At 47.0% G+C, this 20,203-nt stretch overlaps 2 protein-coding genes and 1 long non-coding RNA gene across 4 annotated transcripts in view; 2 read left to right on the top strand and 1 right to left on the bottom strand.

Annotated features, from left to right (window-relative positions):
- Positions 1 to 1,308: 1,308 nt before the first annotated feature.
- Positions 1,309 to 4,803, bottom strand: METTL21A (methyltransferase 21A, HSPA lysine). Of its 2 annotated transcripts, none has more exons than XM_064660583.1 (3): positions 4,715 to 4,803; positions 2,788 to 2,899; positions 1,309 to 1,788 (listed from the first exon to the last, which is right to left on the bottom strand). In XM_064660583.1, the coding sequence occupies exons 2-3, from the start codon at positions 2,870 to 2,872 to the stop codon at positions 1,391 to 1,393; spliced, it is 483 nt and encodes a 160-aa protein (XP_064516653.1). In that variant the 5' UTR covers positions 2,873 to 2,899; positions 4,715 to 4,803; the 3' UTR covers positions 1,309 to 1,390. The 2 variants fall into 2 exon arrangements, with proteins under 2 accessions (XP_064516653.1, XP_064516654.1); XM_064660584.1 differs by lacking the exon at positions 4,715 to 4,803 and adding an exon at positions 4,080 to 4,331.
- Positions 4,804 to 4,968: 165 nt separating this feature from the next.
- LOC135417048 (uncharacterized) lies at positions 4,969 to 10,680 on the top strand. Its single transcript, XR_010431879.1, has 2 exons — positions 4,969 to 7,196; positions 8,206 to 10,680. It is a non-coding gene; the product is annotated as an uncharacterized LOC135417048 (long non-coding RNA).
- A 3,754-nt stretch (positions 10,681 to 14,434) lies between these two features.
- The window catches only part of CCNYL1 (cyclin Y like 1), a 33,501-nt gene continuing 27,732 nt past the window's right edge, over positions 14,435 to 20,203 (top strand). Inside the window, exon 1 of the mRNA XM_064660579.1 lies at positions 14,435 to 14,901. Coding sequence (XP_064516649.1) covers positions 14,652 to 14,901 — 250 coding nt within the window. The 5' untranslated portion in view covers positions 14,435 to 14,651. The remainder of the gene's footprint in view (positions 14,902 to 20,203) is intronic.

The raw sequence follows: 20,203 nt of genomic DNA, 5'->3' as shown, positions 1-20,203 counted from the left end.
GGAAGCAGAAGTGATAGAAAGCTCCAAAATGTCCGTAGCCCAAAGCAGCTGCTGGTGTTTGCTTTTGCCAGTGCCAAAGACAAGCATATGCTTAAAGCCTGAACCTGACCTGAGGCTTTGTGAGTTTAAGTTTAAAGCAAAAGTTCCACATCCACCAGAAAAAAAAAAAAAGTAGTAAAGCAATTCCTGCATTTAGAAGTGTAGCTGTCTTCTGTTAGCCCATTGTTTTCATCAGTTTCATTCTTCTACCACTAGAAAGAGAAGGAAGTCTGCTGCTGGTGCAAGCAGGATTACAGGCTGCAGCATTTTCGCATAGAATCTTATGGCATAAACACACAAACATGTTTTACAAGCTCGAGGTATGAAATCAGTTACTTAGAACAGCGTCTAACAACCACTGTGCACTGAAAGCACACTGAAATCTAGACACTGCCCCAAGGTCCTGAGTAATACAAGAATAACTATTTCCCCTGCTACAAAGACTTTACAGCAGCACCCTCCTCTCCTAAATAACAACTCTCAGAGACAGAGGGGGCATAAACGAATGTAGAAAGTAGAAGATTATTTAGCAGTACTTTGAGAGTCAAGGACTGATTTGGTATTTAAAGAACAGTTTGAATCTGCATGTTTCACTTTCATGTGCATGTGTATCTCCTCCAAGGAGCCTTTATCTGTGTGGGGGAGACTTGCTAAGGACAACCCGTGAACCACAACCGCTTTGGTACTGCAGGCATAGCCCCCACGTCTGCAAGTCAGGTAAAAATACCACTGATTTCTAAGTTGGCTTACTTGGCAATCTTGATTCCCAGCCCCCTGATCCAGATCTTGTTCTTTGTTTCCCTATTCTTCAATTCAGCAGTGACAGTAATAGAACAACTTTATAGCAGTTGCCTTTGTTTCTTTTTACCCCTTGAGTGGCTTCTTTTACCACCGCTTTTAAGATGAAAAAGCCTGAAGAGTTAAAGCATTTAGAGCTGGAGGATTAGCTTCTATTTCATCCACTTTTCAGAGTTAAAGAAGTGATAAGAGGAAAAAACCCCACTGTAACACACATGTTTCCCACAGGAACTAAGTGTGGTTTGATTTTAAACAACAGATAATAATTTTGATGCCTGGAGATTTCTGCAGCTTAAATCAGTTTCAAAAATTACATTTGATAAAAAGTCAGTGGAAGACTCTACACAACTGCATTCCAAAATGAAGCAGAGGTTCAATATGCAGAACAGAAGTGCAGCCCTTGCTGTGTCAGACCAAGTTATCAGACAAGACCATCAGAACAAGAAGCCAGTGAAATAACACAACTGCAACTTTATGCTTAGGAATGAGTGTATTGAGTAGAAACAAAGGGGAGAACTGAACAGCAGCAGTGGTTTATTAACAAGGCGTAGAGTCAAAAGTCATCCTTGTGACTACTCCTCTGTGCTTTGTAGATATGAACATCCTTACTGGAATCATAGTGGACCTCATATACGGAGAAACGGTCTCTCAGCATCTTCAAGAACTTGTGATCCCGTTCATAGCGGATACGACAGGCAAGGAGAATCACAGTTTGCTCTGAGCACAGGTGCTCCAGCGTCTGAAGCAGCTCTGCAAAAGTTTCTTCCAGATAAACGATGTCTGCACCCAGGACGAAGTCAAATGCTCCTGGAGGGAAGTTATCCAGGTCTTTTCCCCAAGTCAGCTCCTTCACCACAGCTCTCGGACGTAGTTCAGAGGGTAAATTAGCCTGTACGTTTGACTCCAGGAATTCCAGTGCTGCCTCCCTGTCTGTCATAGTAACATGAGCACCTAAGTAGTACAGGAGTACATGGCTCAAACAGGCAGAGTCCATAAATACAGCATGTGGAATACAATGCTTTAAGTCGAGCAGGCTCCTTGTTAAACATTAACAATTTCCCTGAACTGCCTGATTAAAAACAAACAAACAAAAGAACAAAACACGCAAAACCCCCACTATCTACATATATCCTACCCTTCATCAGTCACTTAAGAATATACAGTGCAGATTGAGTAGGGAACAGAAAGTTTTCTAGTGCTTTTTCTTAGTGCATGAAAGTCACGGAGTTACCTTCTGTCTTTCCATAGGCAACAAAAGAATGAATTAGAGGGGTTGTTACCATTAACCTGCTTTAATCCCGTATTTTTCAGTAGGAGATAGGCAGCTAGAGAGCCTCTTTCACAGGTCAGACAAAGTTATGCCTGTGTGATTTTGCATGGCATGACTGTATTTTGTCAAAGGCTCTGTTTCTATTATTTCAGTAGGCACCTTGCACAGCCACTAGAGTTTTGAATTACAAAGTTAACCTGGGACAGGTAGCACAAATTTAACAGTCCCAGTCCCTGCTTCAGCCACAGACAGATCACCGGCAAATCATTTCTCCAGACCCTGGCTTGCCTGTCTGCAAGACAGGCTAACACAGCTTACGCAAGCTCAGAGCCGTTTCTGTCTGTAGCTTTATCTGCATACGAGGACATGTGGAAGACGGGAAGCTCAGCACTTGTTCCCCGGGGGAGAATAGCTGCAGAGCTGATTGCTGCTGAGCTTCCTGCCATGGTAACAGGCGTCAGCCTTAACAGGGTCCCGCCATAAAGTAAACTGCAGTGGCACCATCACTACAACAAATATCGCAGCAGGCTCTCAAGTCTAACGAGAAAGGAAGATGACTCAGAGAGGAACCATCACCGTTCACATATGCAGCTTTGGTGCTCACACTATACCAGATGTAAAAGCACTAGTTTTACTACAGTTGTAAAGTGTTTTAAATGAGCAAACAAAAAAGCCCTTACCTAATAACGTGGCCACTATTCCCAACAATCCAGTCCCAGCTCCCAGCTCAATCACAGACCGATCCCTGAGATCAATGCCTTCCATCTCCAGATAAGCACACAGGACAACAGCCTAAGCCAAGAGACAAAGACAATTTAGCACAGGGCTCATTTCAGTCATACCAAACACAGGGTTTCTGGCTTAACCCAAGAGAAGGTTATGGGAAGAGTCAGGCACTTCAGGTCTGCAGCAAGATTTCCTTCAACCCTTCTCTGCCTCCTGTGTGCACATGTGGTCTTTTTATGAGTTTTACGGAAGGCTCTTGCTGGCAGAAAGAAAAAAGAACCATAGAGGTTACAACTCAGATGTGGTAATTGCTTCATGAATCCCCAAACATAACAGGAGGTAGAAGGAGTTGCATTTGGAAAGGAAAAGCTGAAGTGGTGTCAAACACTAGTGAATGAACACCGCAAAAGACAAGAATAAGGCTTCATAATCTCTTACATAGTATTTCAAAAGGTTTCTCCACAACACTGGCATGCCATCAGGAAGGACAATAGGGAATGTAAAGAAATAACTCTTCTATCTGGTTGTATCTAATGTGTTGTATTTTATATCACTCTTGACAAGGAGCTCTCTCCAGAGCAAGTTCTGTCAAAGCTCATGTCCGGAAAGACCAACAGCCCTGTACACCAATTCATTTGAGGAGTTTGCTAAAACTGCTATGCTTGTTCTTTTAAACTAGAGGTAAAAGAGCAATTTGTGTGTGGACCTGAGACCTGGCTGACGGGAAGCCCTGGGATTTCTACAGTGGTGCTGTGAGCGACTGCCCTGCAGCTTTGGGCCTGCCATGAACCCCTCTGTTTTGGACTGTTCCTATCCCCAAGATAAAGTCTATCAGCAGTCCTTCTGGAGGCTACAAGCAGCGATCCATGCTGTGCTCTGAAGGGTGCCAAGCAAACATCACCAGCCATTGTTAAGAAATGGGTGAGAGTTCTGTGAGTTATCCGGGATATTTCCTGTATTTGGCAGTGGCCAAATACAAGTGCAAGATTTAGATGGCCCATTTCTCTTGAAGTCCTTCAGGATCTCTTATGAGGGAAGGGAAAAAAAAAAAAGGTAAAGCAGAGTTTAATATTTTCTTTCCGGAGGAAGGAAAAAAAAAAAGAAAATAAAAGAGAAAAGAAAAAGGAAAAAAGCCTTCCCTTTACATTTTAACGTTAAATAATTTTATAAGGTGATCCTGAAAGCTCGGCAAGCGCCACAGGCAGCCACGGAGCGCAGGAAAGCTCCGCTCGGCGTGAACACCTACCGCGTCCCAGACCACGGCCGCCACCCCCAGCCGCCGCCAGTCCTGCTGCAGGCGGATGGTGCGGCTGGCGAAGTGGAAGGTGGCCGAAGGGCTGTGCAGCTGCCGCGCTCCCCAGCCGGCTCCCTCCTCGTAGGGCACCAGGGCCATCCCGCCGCCGGCGATTGCAGGCCCCGGCTGGGCCCTGCCCGAGCCCCGCGCTCCCCGAGCCGCGGGCAGGGGGTGGCCCGGGGCCGCCACCGGCAGAGCCCCGGCCCCTCGCCTGGGCCCGGCCCCTCGCCTGGGCCCGACCCGCTCCTCCCGAACCGCAGCCCCGGCGCTGCCGCAGAGCGCCCGGCCCGGCCCCCAGCGCCGCAGCCCGGGGCGGGCGCGGCCTCCTCGCACCGCCCGGACGGGAACGGCGGCGCCGAGCGGCCGAGCCGGGGGGCGATCACAGCCCGGGCACAGCGGGCTGCGCTGGGCTGGGCAGGAGGGTCTCCGGAGCGCTCCTGCCCCTCAGCCGCGACGGGAGCGGGCCGGGGGACAGGACGGAAGGCGACCCGGGGGTGGTGCGGGGCTGTGCCCGTGGCCGGCGCTGGGGAGAAGCCGCGTGGTGCCTCCTGCGGGAGGCTGGGCCCGGAGGGGCTCCGCGGACCTACCGCCACACCACAAGGTACGGGGTTTCTCTGTGGGACATTGCCAATGTCCCCGCAGCCTCCCTGCCGTGCCAGCCTCTGGCTTTTGTTTCGGGAGTCTTTGGAAGGCAGTGCAAAGGAAGGCGTTTGTCCAGCCCACCGGCCTCGTCCTCCATTGCTGGCACGGAGAGCATTATCACTGCAAGTGCTCATCACCAGCCTGGAAGCGGTCCCTGGGACTGGGTAACCATGGCAAAAACAGAGCAGTTCTTCTGCATCTCAGTGGAGCACTGACCAAGGCAGCACAGGCAAAGCTGCTCTGGGCTGGCGGTGAGGTGGTAATGCTCTTGTGGCGCTGTTTGTGCATGGGCTTCTGTTCACCTTTGGCTCCATTTAATCTCTTGTTTGGCAAAACAACACAGTGCTCCTCTCCTTTGTTACTTGAACTAGCTCCAAAGACTGCTAAAGGCCATGGGAGAGCCAGGGAAGTGTCCTGGCAGCCCTTGTGCTCTGGCTGCCCGGAGGCCGTGCTGCAGGTACTCCACAGAAAGGCTCGGTGCCTCTAGCTGTGCTCCTCAGCCCCTGGGAGCAGGGCAGGGGAGCAGCACACCTTCTCTGCACCCATCTCCAGAGGCTCTGTGGCAGCGTGGTATATCCCAGTGACACCACCGATGGGGCAAGGCCAGCCCTTCAAAGCTGGGGAGCCTAACAAGCTCCAGAAAACATCCCCACTGTTTCCCACAGGGAGCAGCAAATCTGACTAGCAGACAAAAGCAAATGTGGTTACATCTAAATACTGGCAATTTCAACAGAGTGGGACAGGATTCATGAAAATCTTTTTCGAGAATCATTACAGGCTGCACAGGGGTAACAGGAAATAAAGCTTGTCTTTAGGGTTCTGCTGCTGTAGGAGAATGGAAACCAAAATTTCACTTGCCCCAAACCGGTTCATACTTGAATTATGGCAACTCAGACTTCTCCTCATAAACATGCCAGAACGAGTGTGATGATTCAGCTTACTGTGGTTTTATGTCCTAAAGTACTGGTCCCTTGCCACTACTGCTTTTGAGTTTGAAATTGCTTGTGCTATTATCTCGATTATTTTTTTAATTATTTATATAGGCAGTGTGGGAAAAGCAATGAGAATGATTACACTTGAAATGAGAACTCTGTTTGAATGAGTTTTTGAGTCACTTACACTGTGCCTAAACTACACCATCAGGCAAATAGAGGAAAACTCCCAAATGGCACAAAGCTTTGGCCTCTACTTCCAGAACCACGTCAGCCTTGGGATCTCCAACCAAAATGTGGAGGAGTGTGGCAGGGCTCCAGTGCTCCCAACTGCCTCCTTTCTGCCTCAGAAGATCAGTTTTCTTCTCCTGCAGTCATAAGACCAAGGGTCTGGCTGAAGAGCAACTGGAGTGAAAAAAATGCTGTATGTGAAAATTTATACATTTGTTCTCAAAGATGACAATGCAGCAAGTGCTTTTATCCCAATAATGTGGGTTTGTTAGGATGCCCTGAATGTCTTTGGAGACCAGCAGATTCTCTACTGATCCTGCCCTGCTTCCAGAAGTATTTCCCCTTCTTCCCTGATAAAGTTGCTTTGGCACTGACTTCCACGAACCTTAGACCGGAGATCAGAAATTACTTTCCAGATCATAACTGGATAGTGAAGCTTTAAAAGAGAACCAAGTCCACTAGAATTTCAGTCTGGGCCCTGATTCCCCATATTCATTCTAAGCCTACATCTACCTGCTCTTCCCTTTTCTGTATCCATTTTCTAAGAAGATGCAGCAGCTGGGTATTACAGTGGCAGAGAAGGACACTTGGTTTCTTCTACCTTTCCTGACAATAGAAGGATAAGAAAAACTCAACAACACAGAATTATGGCTAAAACAGATGCCCAGAACTGAAATGCTTTTTCTCCCAGCAGGGCTAAAGCTCAGCACAACAGTAAAATTGCGAGAGCATAGCCTGGTTCAGCTTTTAAGCACTGCAGAGGGCTATAAGGATACCTAAGCTGCACATAATCTTGCAAAGTAGGAAACAGCTGACTTTAAGGTAAGCAAGAATGAGTTAAAGTTTAAAGAAACACTGATTCAAGTCCATTCTTACCTAATTCAACTACTTGATAGAGCAGGCATAACGTAGCCAACTGTAAGTAAGTCCTGCCACCTCAGATTCGATTAAGCTGCCCAGGGTAATTAAGACAAAGTGTTTAAGAGCGATGGTCCTTGTAATACTTAGAAGATCAAAGAATCAAGTAGATAAGATAGAAATGAGTACAAATTATTTTGAATCTTTACTAATATAACTCCCTTTCTGAAATCTTCTCTTTGCTGCTTAATATGTAAAATCCTCTCTTAGAAATGAATGTGACAGTTCTTGTGATAGTTCTGCAGACGCTGGATGTAGCGCATGGCTGCGCATGGATTTTGGAGACATCCATGGTGGGAAAATACTGCATCTCTCATGCAGTCTCCGGTTACCAAGGCAAAGGCAGGTATAAATAGAAACAATCTGGGGGTTTTTTTTAAACTCTATCTAGAAACCTGTGTTGTTGATAACCCTCTAACAGCAACGCCTTATTCCAAATGGTTCTGTTCCACATTTGTGTGGAAACTTCTGGTCATACACATTTAATCCTTTCCTCCCTAAATAAATGGCAGCTGCTTCTGGTTGTCATTCCACTCAGATATAAAAATTTTCTTTGAAGTAAAGTTTGTACAAATATCTGTTTTGCTAAAAGCTTTCATCAACCAAATGAACAAGAGCTAACACAAAGCTTGGAGGAAAACCCAGAAAAGAAAGAGGTCTTTCTCCCTGAGTATCACCATTAAGTGGCCGTTCAAATGACTAGCACTGAAATGATTTAACAGTTTTTACATTTTCATCTTCACCAGTAGCTTCCAGATTCTCCACACCCATGAGATAGATGGGGTGGTGAATAACTTGCTGTTAAATACAAGGGGAATAAGCAGAGATTAATTTGGCTGATGACAGCTTGCAGTTGCAGAATAAAGACAGCCTCATCTTGAACTGATTTGGGTCATCTTTGAAACCAATGGGGTGAATTAAAAATAAAAATTTAAGTTTCTGCAGAAACTGATGGGTTATCAGTAGACCTTACAACTTGCTGCTTCAGCAAGATCCTTGCAATAAATGTTAAATATTGAAATAAATGTATGATTTGGTTTAGCGTGTCATCTCTGTTACACACAGAGTTACATTAAACAATGGAAGTAATGATCAAAAGTATGAAGATGTATAATTTCATAAGTGCTTGAGCTGAAATACAGGAAGTTTCTGCAACCTCTGAAGAGGGAATTATTCCCATCAGTAACATTACATTCACTCCTTCAACCTTGCATCTTGATAAAGTGTTGTATATAATCATCACGTTTATTAAAATGTCTTCTTACAGAAAGATCGCTTAGCTTTTAGTGGAATTATGTGACTGAGCTCTCAAAGGCCTTGCAGGTCTGAAAACTGACATTATTCTGTATTTTTAGTTAAGGCACAAAAAGCAAAATGAGTAAGTTGTTCTTCTCAAGCAACCACTGCATTCTCAGCTGCACTTCATTTGCTGGAAACCTCCTCCACTTATCACTGCGCTTTCAGATGTCCCCAGACCTACAGCCTTACCGACATCTCCAGCTGCTGGACTTCCAGGCCTTGAGATGCCATATGTTGGGTCTTGTGACAGAAGAGTTCATAATCCACTGGAGCAAGGCTGACCTGTGAGCAGACATGGGTGCACACAGGGAAGGGCTGCCCCAGCAGTGCTCCCGTGAGCACAGGGCTGCGGTAGGGAAGCAGCTAGGCGGGGCTGTGATTGCCCTTCTTTCCCAGCAGCTTCTGTACCCATCTCAGCTGGCTGATGGTTGTAGGCCAGAGTAACATGCGTCTGGTGTGTGGGATACTGGAAAAATGCTGCAACACTTCCCTTTTATGGGGTCTGCGTATGGATCTAGAGGCTTAACATTAGGTGGCCAAATTTATGATGTGTTGTATAGGTGCAGTGTTAGGTAACTGGAGAGGAAATCACAGTGCAAGTAATGCACTGTATTAATTTAGGACTAGTTAACAGCAACTAATTTAAAACAATTATAAGGACAAGCAGACATCAGCTATAGCATTTATACAGATGCAAAGACATCTGCCTCAGTGCAGAGGTTACCCTTTTAAAAGCAGGAAGAATCCAAGTTTATGAAAGATGGGGTGGGGAGTGTTAGCGTTATTTGTAATGGTATTGTCAGTGTTTCTTGTCTCAAGTTCTTAGAAAGAAAATCCTTCAGACAATGGAGAAGATGGAAGAGTCAACTCTAAGCAATTCCAGGTACCTTAAAGCTAACAGGAAGGGCCCCTCAGTGCTGCTTTCCGGCCTTTGGTGGCCCAGGGTTGGAATTAAACGTGCAGAAGTTTACCCTAAACAAACTTGCTGCAGGGCTTACACATGCACAGTTAGACTTTTCTGAATAAAGTCACCATTCATGTTAATGTTTGTGTTAAAATACTGACAAGCATTTTCCTTTTCCTCGAAGGAAATTTGAATCCATGACCTGCAGTAACAGGTATTTCTAATGCTTGATACATCAAAATGGTTCTGCCAGCCCTCTGCCTAACAGTGCACAAAGTACAGCTTTGCAGGCCTCTGTCCTTCTCGGTCCCAGCACATTTCAGATTCTCTTCCCAGGCACTAAGTCTCCATGAACTCTACTTTAGTCTTTGATAACTTTATTTTACCTTAAGACAAAACGAAGGCAGGAGCAGAAAAGAAAAGCTAAAGTAGAGAAACGTTAACTCCCACATGCTGGTGCTGTTGGTATCCCTGCAGTGATCCAGATGCTGTCATGCCAGCCAAGCAGCCTCTGCATTGCCTGCAATGACATCTTAGATTGCCGCAGAGGCAAAAGGACGGATTTAATCAATGACAGCAGCACTGCAGTCTGTCCTTACACTGTGAAACACAGGCTCCCAGCCCTGGTTTGCATGTATTCACTGCTAGCCAGGAGATTTAAAAGTGTGAAAATTTAGGGCTACTAAAAATCCACCTTGTGTGTTCTGAACAACCTCCCTGGTTACTGTTTTTCCCCCAAACACTGGAATATTCTATTTCCCTAACTACAGTTTTGCTCCAGGCTTTTTCATTTAAATGGCTGTAGTCTTATGTTACTTGTCAGCTTCAGGAGACAATCACACATGCAAAATTTTTGTCCTGTCAGCTGGTAGTGGTTTTCAAAACAGGATGCCTATTTTTCCCCCCATTATTTGCAACAGTAGGACACAGAAGTCTGAGCTTTTGTTTTCAGTTGGTTATGCAGGTTCAACCTGGTGAATCATTCTTCCTGCAGCTACATTTCCAGGAAAAGACAAAGGCCTGGCTCTTCTCCAAGATATCCAAGTCAGATCAGAAAGCACTCCTTCTCCCACAGCTGGGACACTTTCTAAGAAGGGAGAAATTGATAAAACACATCCCAGAGCTGGTGTCATCACCCTGCAGACAGGCAAGGAGGTGCATGGCCTTGGAAAGGCATGTGCAGTACTAAGTCAGGGTGAAGATAATAGCAGAGTTTACTGGATTTAAGATTCTTGGCCCTGTGAAACACAAGCATGTGCAAGGAGCCATTCACCATTTCTGGGACTGATGGTTACTGTGAAGCTGGATGGTTTCTGGAAAATCCTACAATTTAATTTCAAGCACTTTAGACTCTCATCTTGTTGCAGTTGGTGTGGACAAGAACATAGCCTTGGAGTTGGGAATTTTTCAAGAGCTGTTATTCAGATAGAAGCTGGTAACTATGGTTTCAGACGTCTCCTCTCAGGGATGCTGCTGCTCGCAGATGAAGGGAGGCCTGGTTTTTCATGATGAGGCAAAGGGCTATGGGCTTGTGTGGTTGTGAATGCAAGCACCGAGCTTTCAGAGAGGGAGTTAAATAAAAACATGCACAAATCTGCCTACACGTAACCATTGCAGGAAATGTGAAGACTTGTCTGAGAAGTGGAGTTCCTTTGAATGCATGCAGACATTGGCTCACATGTACTGGGCAAATGGGCCACGTGAAGAGACAGAATTACCTTACCTTTAAGCCCACAAGCCAAAACACAGCTGGTAGCACTAATATTAGTCCTGTCAAGCCTGGCAGTCTTCATTTGTTATGCATCCTGCAAATAATTATACATATAGTTAAGCTTACAGCTCAGAAGCTGCATTCAGTAGTTGGCAGGGCATGTTCCTCGCTAGTATTGCTCCTCTGACCTCATTAGACATGAGGAATGAATCTTTTTAATCTCTGCATATTGGGAATATAGGTTGCTACTCCTTTGGTCATCACTGAAATCTGAGTTAGGGTTTGTTCCAGGATCCTGCCTGGCCTTCCTTAAAGGCTGTGTAGATTTCTCCTGGAGATTACCCCAACTTCCCCAGAGGGCTTGAATTAGAATTTGCTTCCCACATTTTGGAAAGTTGCTTTCCCTTTTGTGAAAATTAAAGCACCTGTGAGCGAGGGGGGGTTGCTGCCCACTGGCTGCCCTACTCAGAGAGAAGGGGTGGTAACTGAGGGTCCCATGGCACAGACCTTTCTTCCTTGAGCAGAATGAAAAGGGCTTGGATCCCAACAGTCCGTAGTAAGCTATTTTCAGCTCATGCATTCATTATTGCCAAGATCCACCACCCAAAATGCCTACTTAAGTAAAATGTGGAACTAGGTACGTGCTGCCCATTGTACATCAAAGTAATTGATTTTTTTAATAATGGAAACTGTCCGATGATTCACTGGGGTAAATCAAGCAAAACAGTAGAAAGATGAGACAGAAAATAGGAAGAGAACCAGGACCAGTAATAAATCATGATAGATGGTATTCAGTATATTGCTGTAGCAGTAAGTCAATAGAATGCCAAGCTGCATAAATAAAAGAGAATGTGTTTCATCTCTGCAGGGTGTTGCTTAGGCTACACCTATTAACAGGATCACCTGGTTCTGCAGACAATACACACAGCAACAGGTTTTGCCATATTCTCCTGATAAATCAGATCTGTATTAAGATGTTAAGAGTTACCTTGCCAAAATGAAGGGGGAAATGAATATTCCTCATTAAGACAGCTAAAGAAAAACATGCACAGATATGAAAAATTACTCTTTAATGGTGTACTGAGGTATGCGGAAGCGTAAGCTTAACTTCTTCTGGAATGACGTGGAGGTGGAAGAGTTTGCTGCTTCTGTGATTTCCAGGGATTAAAGTCAGCTTCCTCTTGCTTAAGACCTACAAGAATAAGGCTACACAGGGAAACAGACTACTGATTTCTTTCCTCCCTCTGCTCGTTTTTATAAATCCTGATACTCCACAACAGTGCTAGCGCAGGGCAAGAGCGACCTTCATCTCTTCCCCCTTGCAGCATTACACAACAAGTATGAGACCCATGGGAAACTTCAGCCTCTGGGAGGCAGAGGAACCGCAACCTTCACACTCAAACAGCAGTGAGACACGTCACAAACTCCAGCCCCTCCAAGTTTCCAGCACTTTTTATCTATCGGCACAAGTATGTGGGGTTTTGGCTGTTGCCCTCGATGGCTGGGCCCTGGTGCTCAGCTGCCTGGTGAGCCACTCTTGCTCTCTTCTTCACCCTTCAACAAGGATTTTCCACTGCCTAAAACCGCAGCTTAGGCAAAGGACTCCCTTGAGGCTGCTGCAAAGCCGAGAGTTAGCAGAGGTCCCAGCTTGCTGCTGGGATCCCACCGGGCACTTGCTGTGGCTGAACCTCCCTCCACTGAATCTGGGCAGCCCCACTGCACTTGCTGGCATGGCTGGCATGGCTGCAAGGAACAGGACAGACGTGGTTTTAGGCACGGACACTCAGCATGGCAGCTGTCTGGCTGAGATGTGCAGGTTTGCCTGTGACTCCCACCACTGCTCTGGATGGAGCAGCTCGCCTCTGCTGGCACTGAGTCACTGGAAGGGGCCCAGCAGTGCAGCAGGAGTGCAGCTTTCTCAGCCACTGCTGCTCTTTAAAATAGTCAGCCAGGTGCAAACAAGGGAGGGTATTGCTCTTCTGGTGTAAGAGTAAATTATGCCAGTTTTCATAGTACATAGTGCAGATGCAAGCCAGCTCTTATTCTTGCTTGGGAATTAACTTCACTAAACCACACCAACCCTGTAGCTTCTCTTTCCCCACCATCCTCACCAAAAATCAGTGGGTGCAATGCCAGAGGGAAGAAAACACCTACTTGTGAATGGCTGTTTTGTGTGAAGCCTCTTTTTCCCTCCCTGACTCAGGTCAGTCTCCTGTTCCACCCAATGGTTAGCCCCTGGCCCTTCCCAGAACTGGGAGCAGGACAGGACCCACCATCCTACAGTTTTCCAAGCAGAGTGCAGAGGCTGTAGAAGGATATTGGGCTGAAGTGGTTCATAAAGCGCTGAAAGCAAATATTTTCCAAGGCCCTCCTGTAATCCACAGTGAGGTCAGATTTCTCTGAAGTAACAGGGCTTTGCAAACTGCCAGTAGCGTGTAGAGAGGCTTAGCTAACACAGTTCAGAGAACTTGCTGGCAAGCGAAAAGGTGTAATTCATCAGTTTGAGGGAATAATCCTCATATAAGACTATAAATCATTTGGTTCGTCCCTTTATTGTGCCTGGGATTAAGTGGCACAGGTTCTGGAAACACAGCATCTATGACTTCCTCTCTTCAAAGAAACTAGGCATGGTTTGCCTGAAAATTCTGCATCTGTGATCACATGGGAGAGCCAACATTAGGATTTGTCCTACAAAATGGAGTAAAACCCTGAGCCTGCCTATCTTTGGAATACCTGCCAGTGTGATAGCAGTGTTTTGTAATACTTTTGTGTGTTCTTAAGTCTTCTGCAGAGCCACTCTTATCAGGGGCCAGAGTTAAATTTTTGTAGTGATAGTGAGGTGATGCATTGCAGAACGATGCACGTTTTGTGTTTATCAGGGCCTCTGACTGCTGTGGGTATCTCGCCCTCTAATCCATCTTCCCTGGAGTGTATTTGAACATTCCAGTCCTCTGAGAAGCTCTCAGGTAGCTGAGAGTCACTGGGCGAAAACACGGCTTCTGAGGACTCTCCATACAGCCTCTGGGAATCTCAGCAGCCGTGTGGAATGCCTCCTTCCCAGGTGCCCGGAGGTAACGCGCACAGCAGCACATGGTGAGCCCTGAGCACCGCTTGTGCTGCGCTGCGAGGGACAGAACCGCTCAAGCCCTCGAAGAGGGGCGGCGCGGAGCCCGCACAGCGCGGGGAAGACTCGCAGGGGCAGCGCCGACGCTGCCCGCGGCCCCCCCACTGCTGCGCGGGGGCAGCGCGAAGTAGCCGCCGGCACAGCACTCCTGTTATCGCTCCTGTTGCTGCAGTCCGCAGTCGCTCCCCGCGCTGTCCCGGCGCTGTCCCGGCGCTGTCCCGGCCCCGTCCGTGTGTCACTGTCACTGTCCTGTCCCACCACTCCCGCAGCACGTGCCCGTGCGGGCAGCGCGAGCCCCCCCGCGGGGGGGGAGCCAAGCGGGTGGTGACGAGCAGGGGGCGGGGCCGGGGGCGGGGCCGCGGCCGGCGCTGCGTGTGCGGGTGCGCGTGGGGCAGGCGGGGGAGGCAGGGCCTGGGGGGCGCGGCGGCGACGGCGGGCGCGTGACGATCCCCACGCCCATTGGCGGAGCGGCCGTCACGCGGCGCCGCGGCGGGCGGTGATTGGGCGGGCGCGGGGCGGGGCGCGGCCTCCCCCCCGCCCCCCCCCGGCGGCCGCTCGCGCGAGGCCCGCCGGTGTCCGCGCGCAGGAGGCGGCGCGGGGGTCGCGCGGCCGTCGGGGCGGGCGGGGCCGCGCGCGGCCGGGGCGGGGGCGGCGGCGCCGGCGCTGAGCCCGCCCCGCGCTCCGACCCGCCCTCGCCCGGCTCCCCTCCCCCGGCCCAGCCCGGACCGCGCAGCCGGGGCCCGGCGGGGGAGCGCCGAGCTCCATGGGCAACACCGTCACCTGCTGCGTATCCCCGGACGCCAGCCCCAAGCTCAGCCGGGCTCGCGGCGGCGGCGGCGGGGCAGCGCCGGGGCCCGATCGCTGGGCGGACGCGTACCAAGCGGCGGGGGCGGCGGCGGGCGGCGGCGGCGGCGGCGGCGGCTCGGGGTCGGCGGAGGCCGAGTCGGGGGACTCTGATCCCGGCGGCGGCGGCCCCCACCTCCAGCACATCAGCGACCGGGAGTTCCCGGATGGTGAGCGGCGGGGCCCGGCGGGCGGGCGGGAGCGCCGGGCCCCGCATCGCTGTCCCCGCGGTGCCCCCGCTCCGCCGGAAGGGTGCCGGGGGGCACAGGCGGCCCGGGGCGCGGCCCCTTTGTCCCGGCGGCGGGGGCAGCGCGGCCCCGAGGGCTCGGCCCGCGCCGCGCCCCAGGCAAAGTTCCCGCGGCTGTCACGGCGCTGGCACAGCCCCGGCGGGTCCGGGACCTCCGCCCGCCGGACGAGCCCGTGGCCTCTCGACGGGTCCTCCCGGGGCGAGGAGCGCCTGCCCTGAATGGGAGCCCTGCCCTGCCCTGCCATGGGAGCGCTGCCCTGCCGGGTCCCCGGGGAGCGGGTCCGCGAGTCCGGAGGGAACGTGGCGGAGCCCCCGGGCGCTCCCGGCTAAGGGGAAGAAGTCTGGCTGCTCCTTTCTGTTTAACTAGGGAGTCGTGACTCAGTCGCAGTGTTAGGGCAGATCGCAAAAGCTGCTGCATTTCCAGTCTCTGTTGAACAGGAGGAAGGAAGAGGGTGTGTGGGGAGCAAGGGAATTAGGAATTACAGAGATTGTGCATATGACATCACCGTGGCTGGACGTGGGTAATTTATACTCTGGCTGTGCAGGGCGCTCGGTTATAGCTGCGGACTCATTACACCGCTGTTCCCTGTCGCGTAGCTCTCGGTGTGCCCGATTTGCTTTCCTTGGGCTCATGGGAAAGTGCGTGTTTGCTGCTGAGATCGCTCCCAGTTACACCTGGGGCACTGGTGCCACACAGACTCGCTCTGTAATGCATCTCCTCCCCAGACGTGCCTCGAGAGAGCTGGCAGGGCTGTGCTGTGCTGTGGGGAGTTACCAGACGTGTAACAGGTTAGGGGTGCTCCTGTCTGGCCGTGTGTTCACGTGGTGCTGTACCCGTACAGGGTAACAGCTTATGATATTCAAAACTTAGTTTAATTAACAAGCGTCTTGCCGTTCCGCTTCGTAATTATAACCACACCTATATGATGTCTGTTTAGTTGAAAAAAGGTAGCCCGCCTGACATCTTTTGTGTACGATGCATACAATAACAGTAATCACTGTCATCCATACCTGAACTGAAGAAAAAATTTTTTGCAGTCAAGCTGGCAGCAGCAGAGTGTGAGGAAACCTTTGGAAATGGAATTATTAAACTTGCCTTTTTCTGCACAGCACCATATGGTGCAGCTGTTCCAGAAATGAGATGGAACAGTCAGCCCCTTGGATCTCTTCTGAGACAGCTGTGCAGTGCAGCAGTAGGAGAAATTATGTTTGCCATCTAGGAGAAATAAACCTTTATTTCTGCAAGAAGATATTACAGAAATCTCTAAACTCGTTAGGGGAGGAGGAGCTAAACTCTGTAAAGATTCTAGTAAGCCAAGCAAAAATGTCTAAGCTTACCAAATCTGCTCAGGAATAAGGGTTGTATTTGTTTGAATCTTTAGTATGTGATCATGTCAGCAGTGCTAAGTAATTAGACTTAATTGTGAATTCATCCAGGTGTTAGAACTGGCCTTGAAGTAGGGAAGTATTTAATTTTTTTGAATTTGCAAACCCGAATAAGAGTGTATAGTCCAAGAATAAGATAGCAGCTGTCTATCGCAAATTTTACTTTTCTGGCTATGGAATCTTTAGTCTTGAGGCAGGAGGTTATCCTCAGATTAGAACTGCATAAGTAGTATGTGTTTTGGGTGATTTTAAAGATTACTTTGACAGTGGTGTGTGGTTCACTATTGTCCTCTCAAGGAGATCTGCTACAAGTGACAGATGCTGTTCGCATTTCTCTGATTGATACTTTTTGCACCCCTAAAGAGTTACATCGAAGTTTGATGTCTTTATTAAAATACAGTTATGGATGGCCAGTATTAGAAGTAAAGCTTCTTGTGTTCATTTTTGAATGTTATAAAGCGCTGCCTGGATAGGATTGAAGCAGTTAACTTCAGAATGTGAAGCATTATTTGGGAAGTCTGAAATCAAGTGGTACAAAACAGGCCTTATAAAGAAGTTTTGAGTGATACTGCTGTTTAATTTAATACCTTCTATGAAATAATAGATCTGTAGTACACGGGATAGCTATGCCTATCCCTCAAACTCTAGGATGTAAAAAGTGTCAGCATACCCTAACTATGCAAGCAGCCGACATGTTTCTTTGCTGTTGACTACTACAAAGCATTAGTTTATTGCTACAGTGGTAATAATCCAGTGGTTTCATTTGGGGGATAAAATTTACTTCCATAATTGATTAATGTGTAATTTCACAGGCTAGCTAAGATGTGAATTTAGGCTATAATGGAAGGCTGGGAACCTACTGACTGCCCTTTTCTTGAATGCTTTTGGCAGGGAGAAAAGAGAAAGCTGCAAGGAAAAAAAGTCAAGATAATTTTGGCTATTTTTATTCCGTGCTACTCAGTTCTAGAAGTTTCTAAGAAAACAGCTAAATATATCAGAAAGCTAGCATCCAAATGTGATGGAGATGTTTCATTCCTTAAATTTCTACCTCTAAGTTGTTTGTTGTTCTTGAGTCTGTCATAGTACTTTTGCACTCGTTTTGCTAAAATTTAATGTTTTGGTTGTATCAGGAATGCAGAAGTTACCAACTGAGCTTGAACTTTTTGTTTTGTGTTGTTTTGTAGCTTTTTCATAGCAAGTGGAATGTGGTTCTTGCAGGTCTGTGCTCTTAAATGAGAATTATTCTGTAGCTTCTCCAGCACAGTACTTAGCAGGCACTGCTTTCCAGTCAGCATGCTGTCTGTATCAGATCAGAATTAAACAAGAAAAATCTCACTTTCTCAAAATGGGCAGATTATCAAGTGGTATTTATGTAAGACAGAAAAGGACTGGTAAGTGAAATGGAGATAAAACACACAGTGAAACTGAAAGTTTAAAGATTCAACAAAAGTTAATTCAAATGGGAAAGGTTTGTCGGATCCACTACTACCAGAAAATATGAAGGATGACTTCTATGATTTTATGGTTATCAAGATCTTGAGCCATAACCTGTTCTGTGCACATTTTTTCAGAATGAGAACTAAGCCTGTATTTGTGGTTCAATATGCTAAGCCAAGTTGTGTTAAGTAAACACAGCATCTGCTAATCTTTATTTTGAGCTTTTTTTTTTTTCTCTGAGTTTTTTCTGGTTATTTGGGGGAGATCTTATGGCTGACACTTTCTTGCCAGATCCCTATGTTTAAACATAGATCTATTTTTTCATAAATTCTTTGATCCTTGGATAAAACTAGAACAAGACCTTGCTTGGCAGACGTATCTCACTTATATTTGAAAACATTATCACCCTCCAACGTTGCTGTTTACAGAGTCCATCAGTTTTGAGCAGAGGTTTCCCTGATTCCCTTGAACTAAGGGGAAGAATGTTGACCTACTGAAGTGATGGGACAAAGTGACCTGGTTCCCTCATCTGAATAACGGGGATGAAGAATGACAAGGGAAAAGACAGTCAGGGATGAGGGGGAACAAAAAATGGGATCAGGAGTGGAAATGAGTGGGATGTGGTCCTCACAGAGGTTAGATGGGAAAGCAAATGGAAGGGGACTTGGAAGAAGAGAGATAAAGTAAGTGAGATTTACTTGACCAGGCTCAGACTAGTGCCTAGAGTAACTCTTGAGGCAACTGTGAGCTGGTGTTTCCTTTTTCAACAGCCCCCTTGCTCCCTAGAGGCTGAACAGGGAAAGCTTCAGGCTTCCTGCATGCTGCAGTTACTAAACAGTGTTGAAGATGAACAGATATTTGGGTATATTGATTGTCTGTGATCTGGTTTCACTAACAGCTTGTCTGTAAACCTCCTTGCAGAAGGTCTAAATACTGTTCATTTGTTCCTCTTATATAATTTCAGCTTCAAGCATGTGGGTGGAGGGTTTTTTCCTGCGTGTTTTTTTTTTAGTTTGAGTTTTTTTGTTGTTTGGATTTCCTTTTTTTTTTTTTAAGTCCTAGTTAAAATGTTAGTAAGTTAAAACACTTTAGTGCAAGGAATCAGCTTTTTGATGCCAGCAGTTTTCACCACAGGAAAGGCTTAGCCATCTTGTGTTGGTTTCTGTGTCTCTGTATTTGAAGGTCTGTAGCTGCATAGGCTGACAAGTACCATTGTCTAGTATGAAGCTGGGGGTGAAAACCAGATGATGCTCTGGTACCTTTTCTAGTGTTCCCTCTCTTTCCCTTGTAGTCACCGAGTTTTTCACCTAACACACTCACTCTTCTTTCCCCATAACTGTCAGTATCTCTTTTCTAAAACTGACTAGACTTTAATTACAAAGGTATTTGTAGCAGTTACAGATATTCTGTGATCTTGACAAATGTGAAATAATTGACTTCTGTAAGTCTGAAACACCTTTCATGTTGTTGTCTTAAGCAGCCTGATACCATGGCCTTTAGAAATGATCTGTGAAGTACCTGTAGTGGAAATGACTGAATCACTAAATCATCCAGAAACAGCGAGGAAATTGATCTGCAAATTTGGGAATTGGAAATAAAATAATTCATTGCTGTACTATAGTATTTGTGTTTCTGTTCTTAAGCTTGGATACTGCTGGCAACTAAGGAGTCCTGTATCCTTTTCTCTCTTCACTAAATCTTGGAGGCTTCTGCAGCAAGTAAATTTCTGTAAGTGTTAGGTTCTTAAGATTACTTGATGTGGAACATACATACATGAAGCTCATATGGAGGAAGACTGATCTGTTTTTTTTAGTGTGTTTCTTCAGGCTTCCAGCATAACAGCTGTTATAACTGAGAGATTTTCATAAAATGGGAAATATTGAAAGGAAATATATGGCTAACCTGAGGGTTTGATGAAACTTATAGAACTAAGGAAACCGAATTAATTTTCATCTTGACTTTTTTTTTTTTTAACTGTTTCCATGTAACTTATCTCTAGGATCCTTTTCCTCTTCTGGCTTTCTTTAGGAGATTTGCTGTTTTCCCTCCTACCTGTCAGGGTAGATGTTGTAGAACAATAGAAGTTCTGTGGCTAGATGTATCTGTTCTCTCAAGTGTGATCACTGGTGAGGTCATACCAAAAAGCTGACTAACAGGGGAATGAACTCTTGCTCAGCCAGCAAAACACAAAAACCTGCTCCTCCCAGATTCGCATTACACATTAAATTAACATTTCTAGCAGTGTTTCTTCCACATACAAGAGAAGGAAGAAGTTACTGTGGGTGGCAGAAGGAAAATTCTACCAGACATTAAGAACCCAGACCTTGGCATCTGTAGATCCTTGCCAGCAAGCTCATGTTGAGATTTATAGATCTATTTCTTTTTAATTAATTACAGCTAGA

The sequence above is a fragment of the Pseudopipra pipra genome, chromosome 7, assembly GCF_036250125.1.
Source record: "Pseudopipra pipra isolate bDixPip1 chromosome 7, bDixPip1.hap1, whole genome shotgun sequence".
Lineage (NCBI taxonomy): Eukaryota > Metazoa > Chordata > Aves > Passeriformes > Pipridae > Pseudopipra > Pseudopipra pipra.
This window is presented reverse-complemented; position numbering and strand designations above follow the sequence as displayed.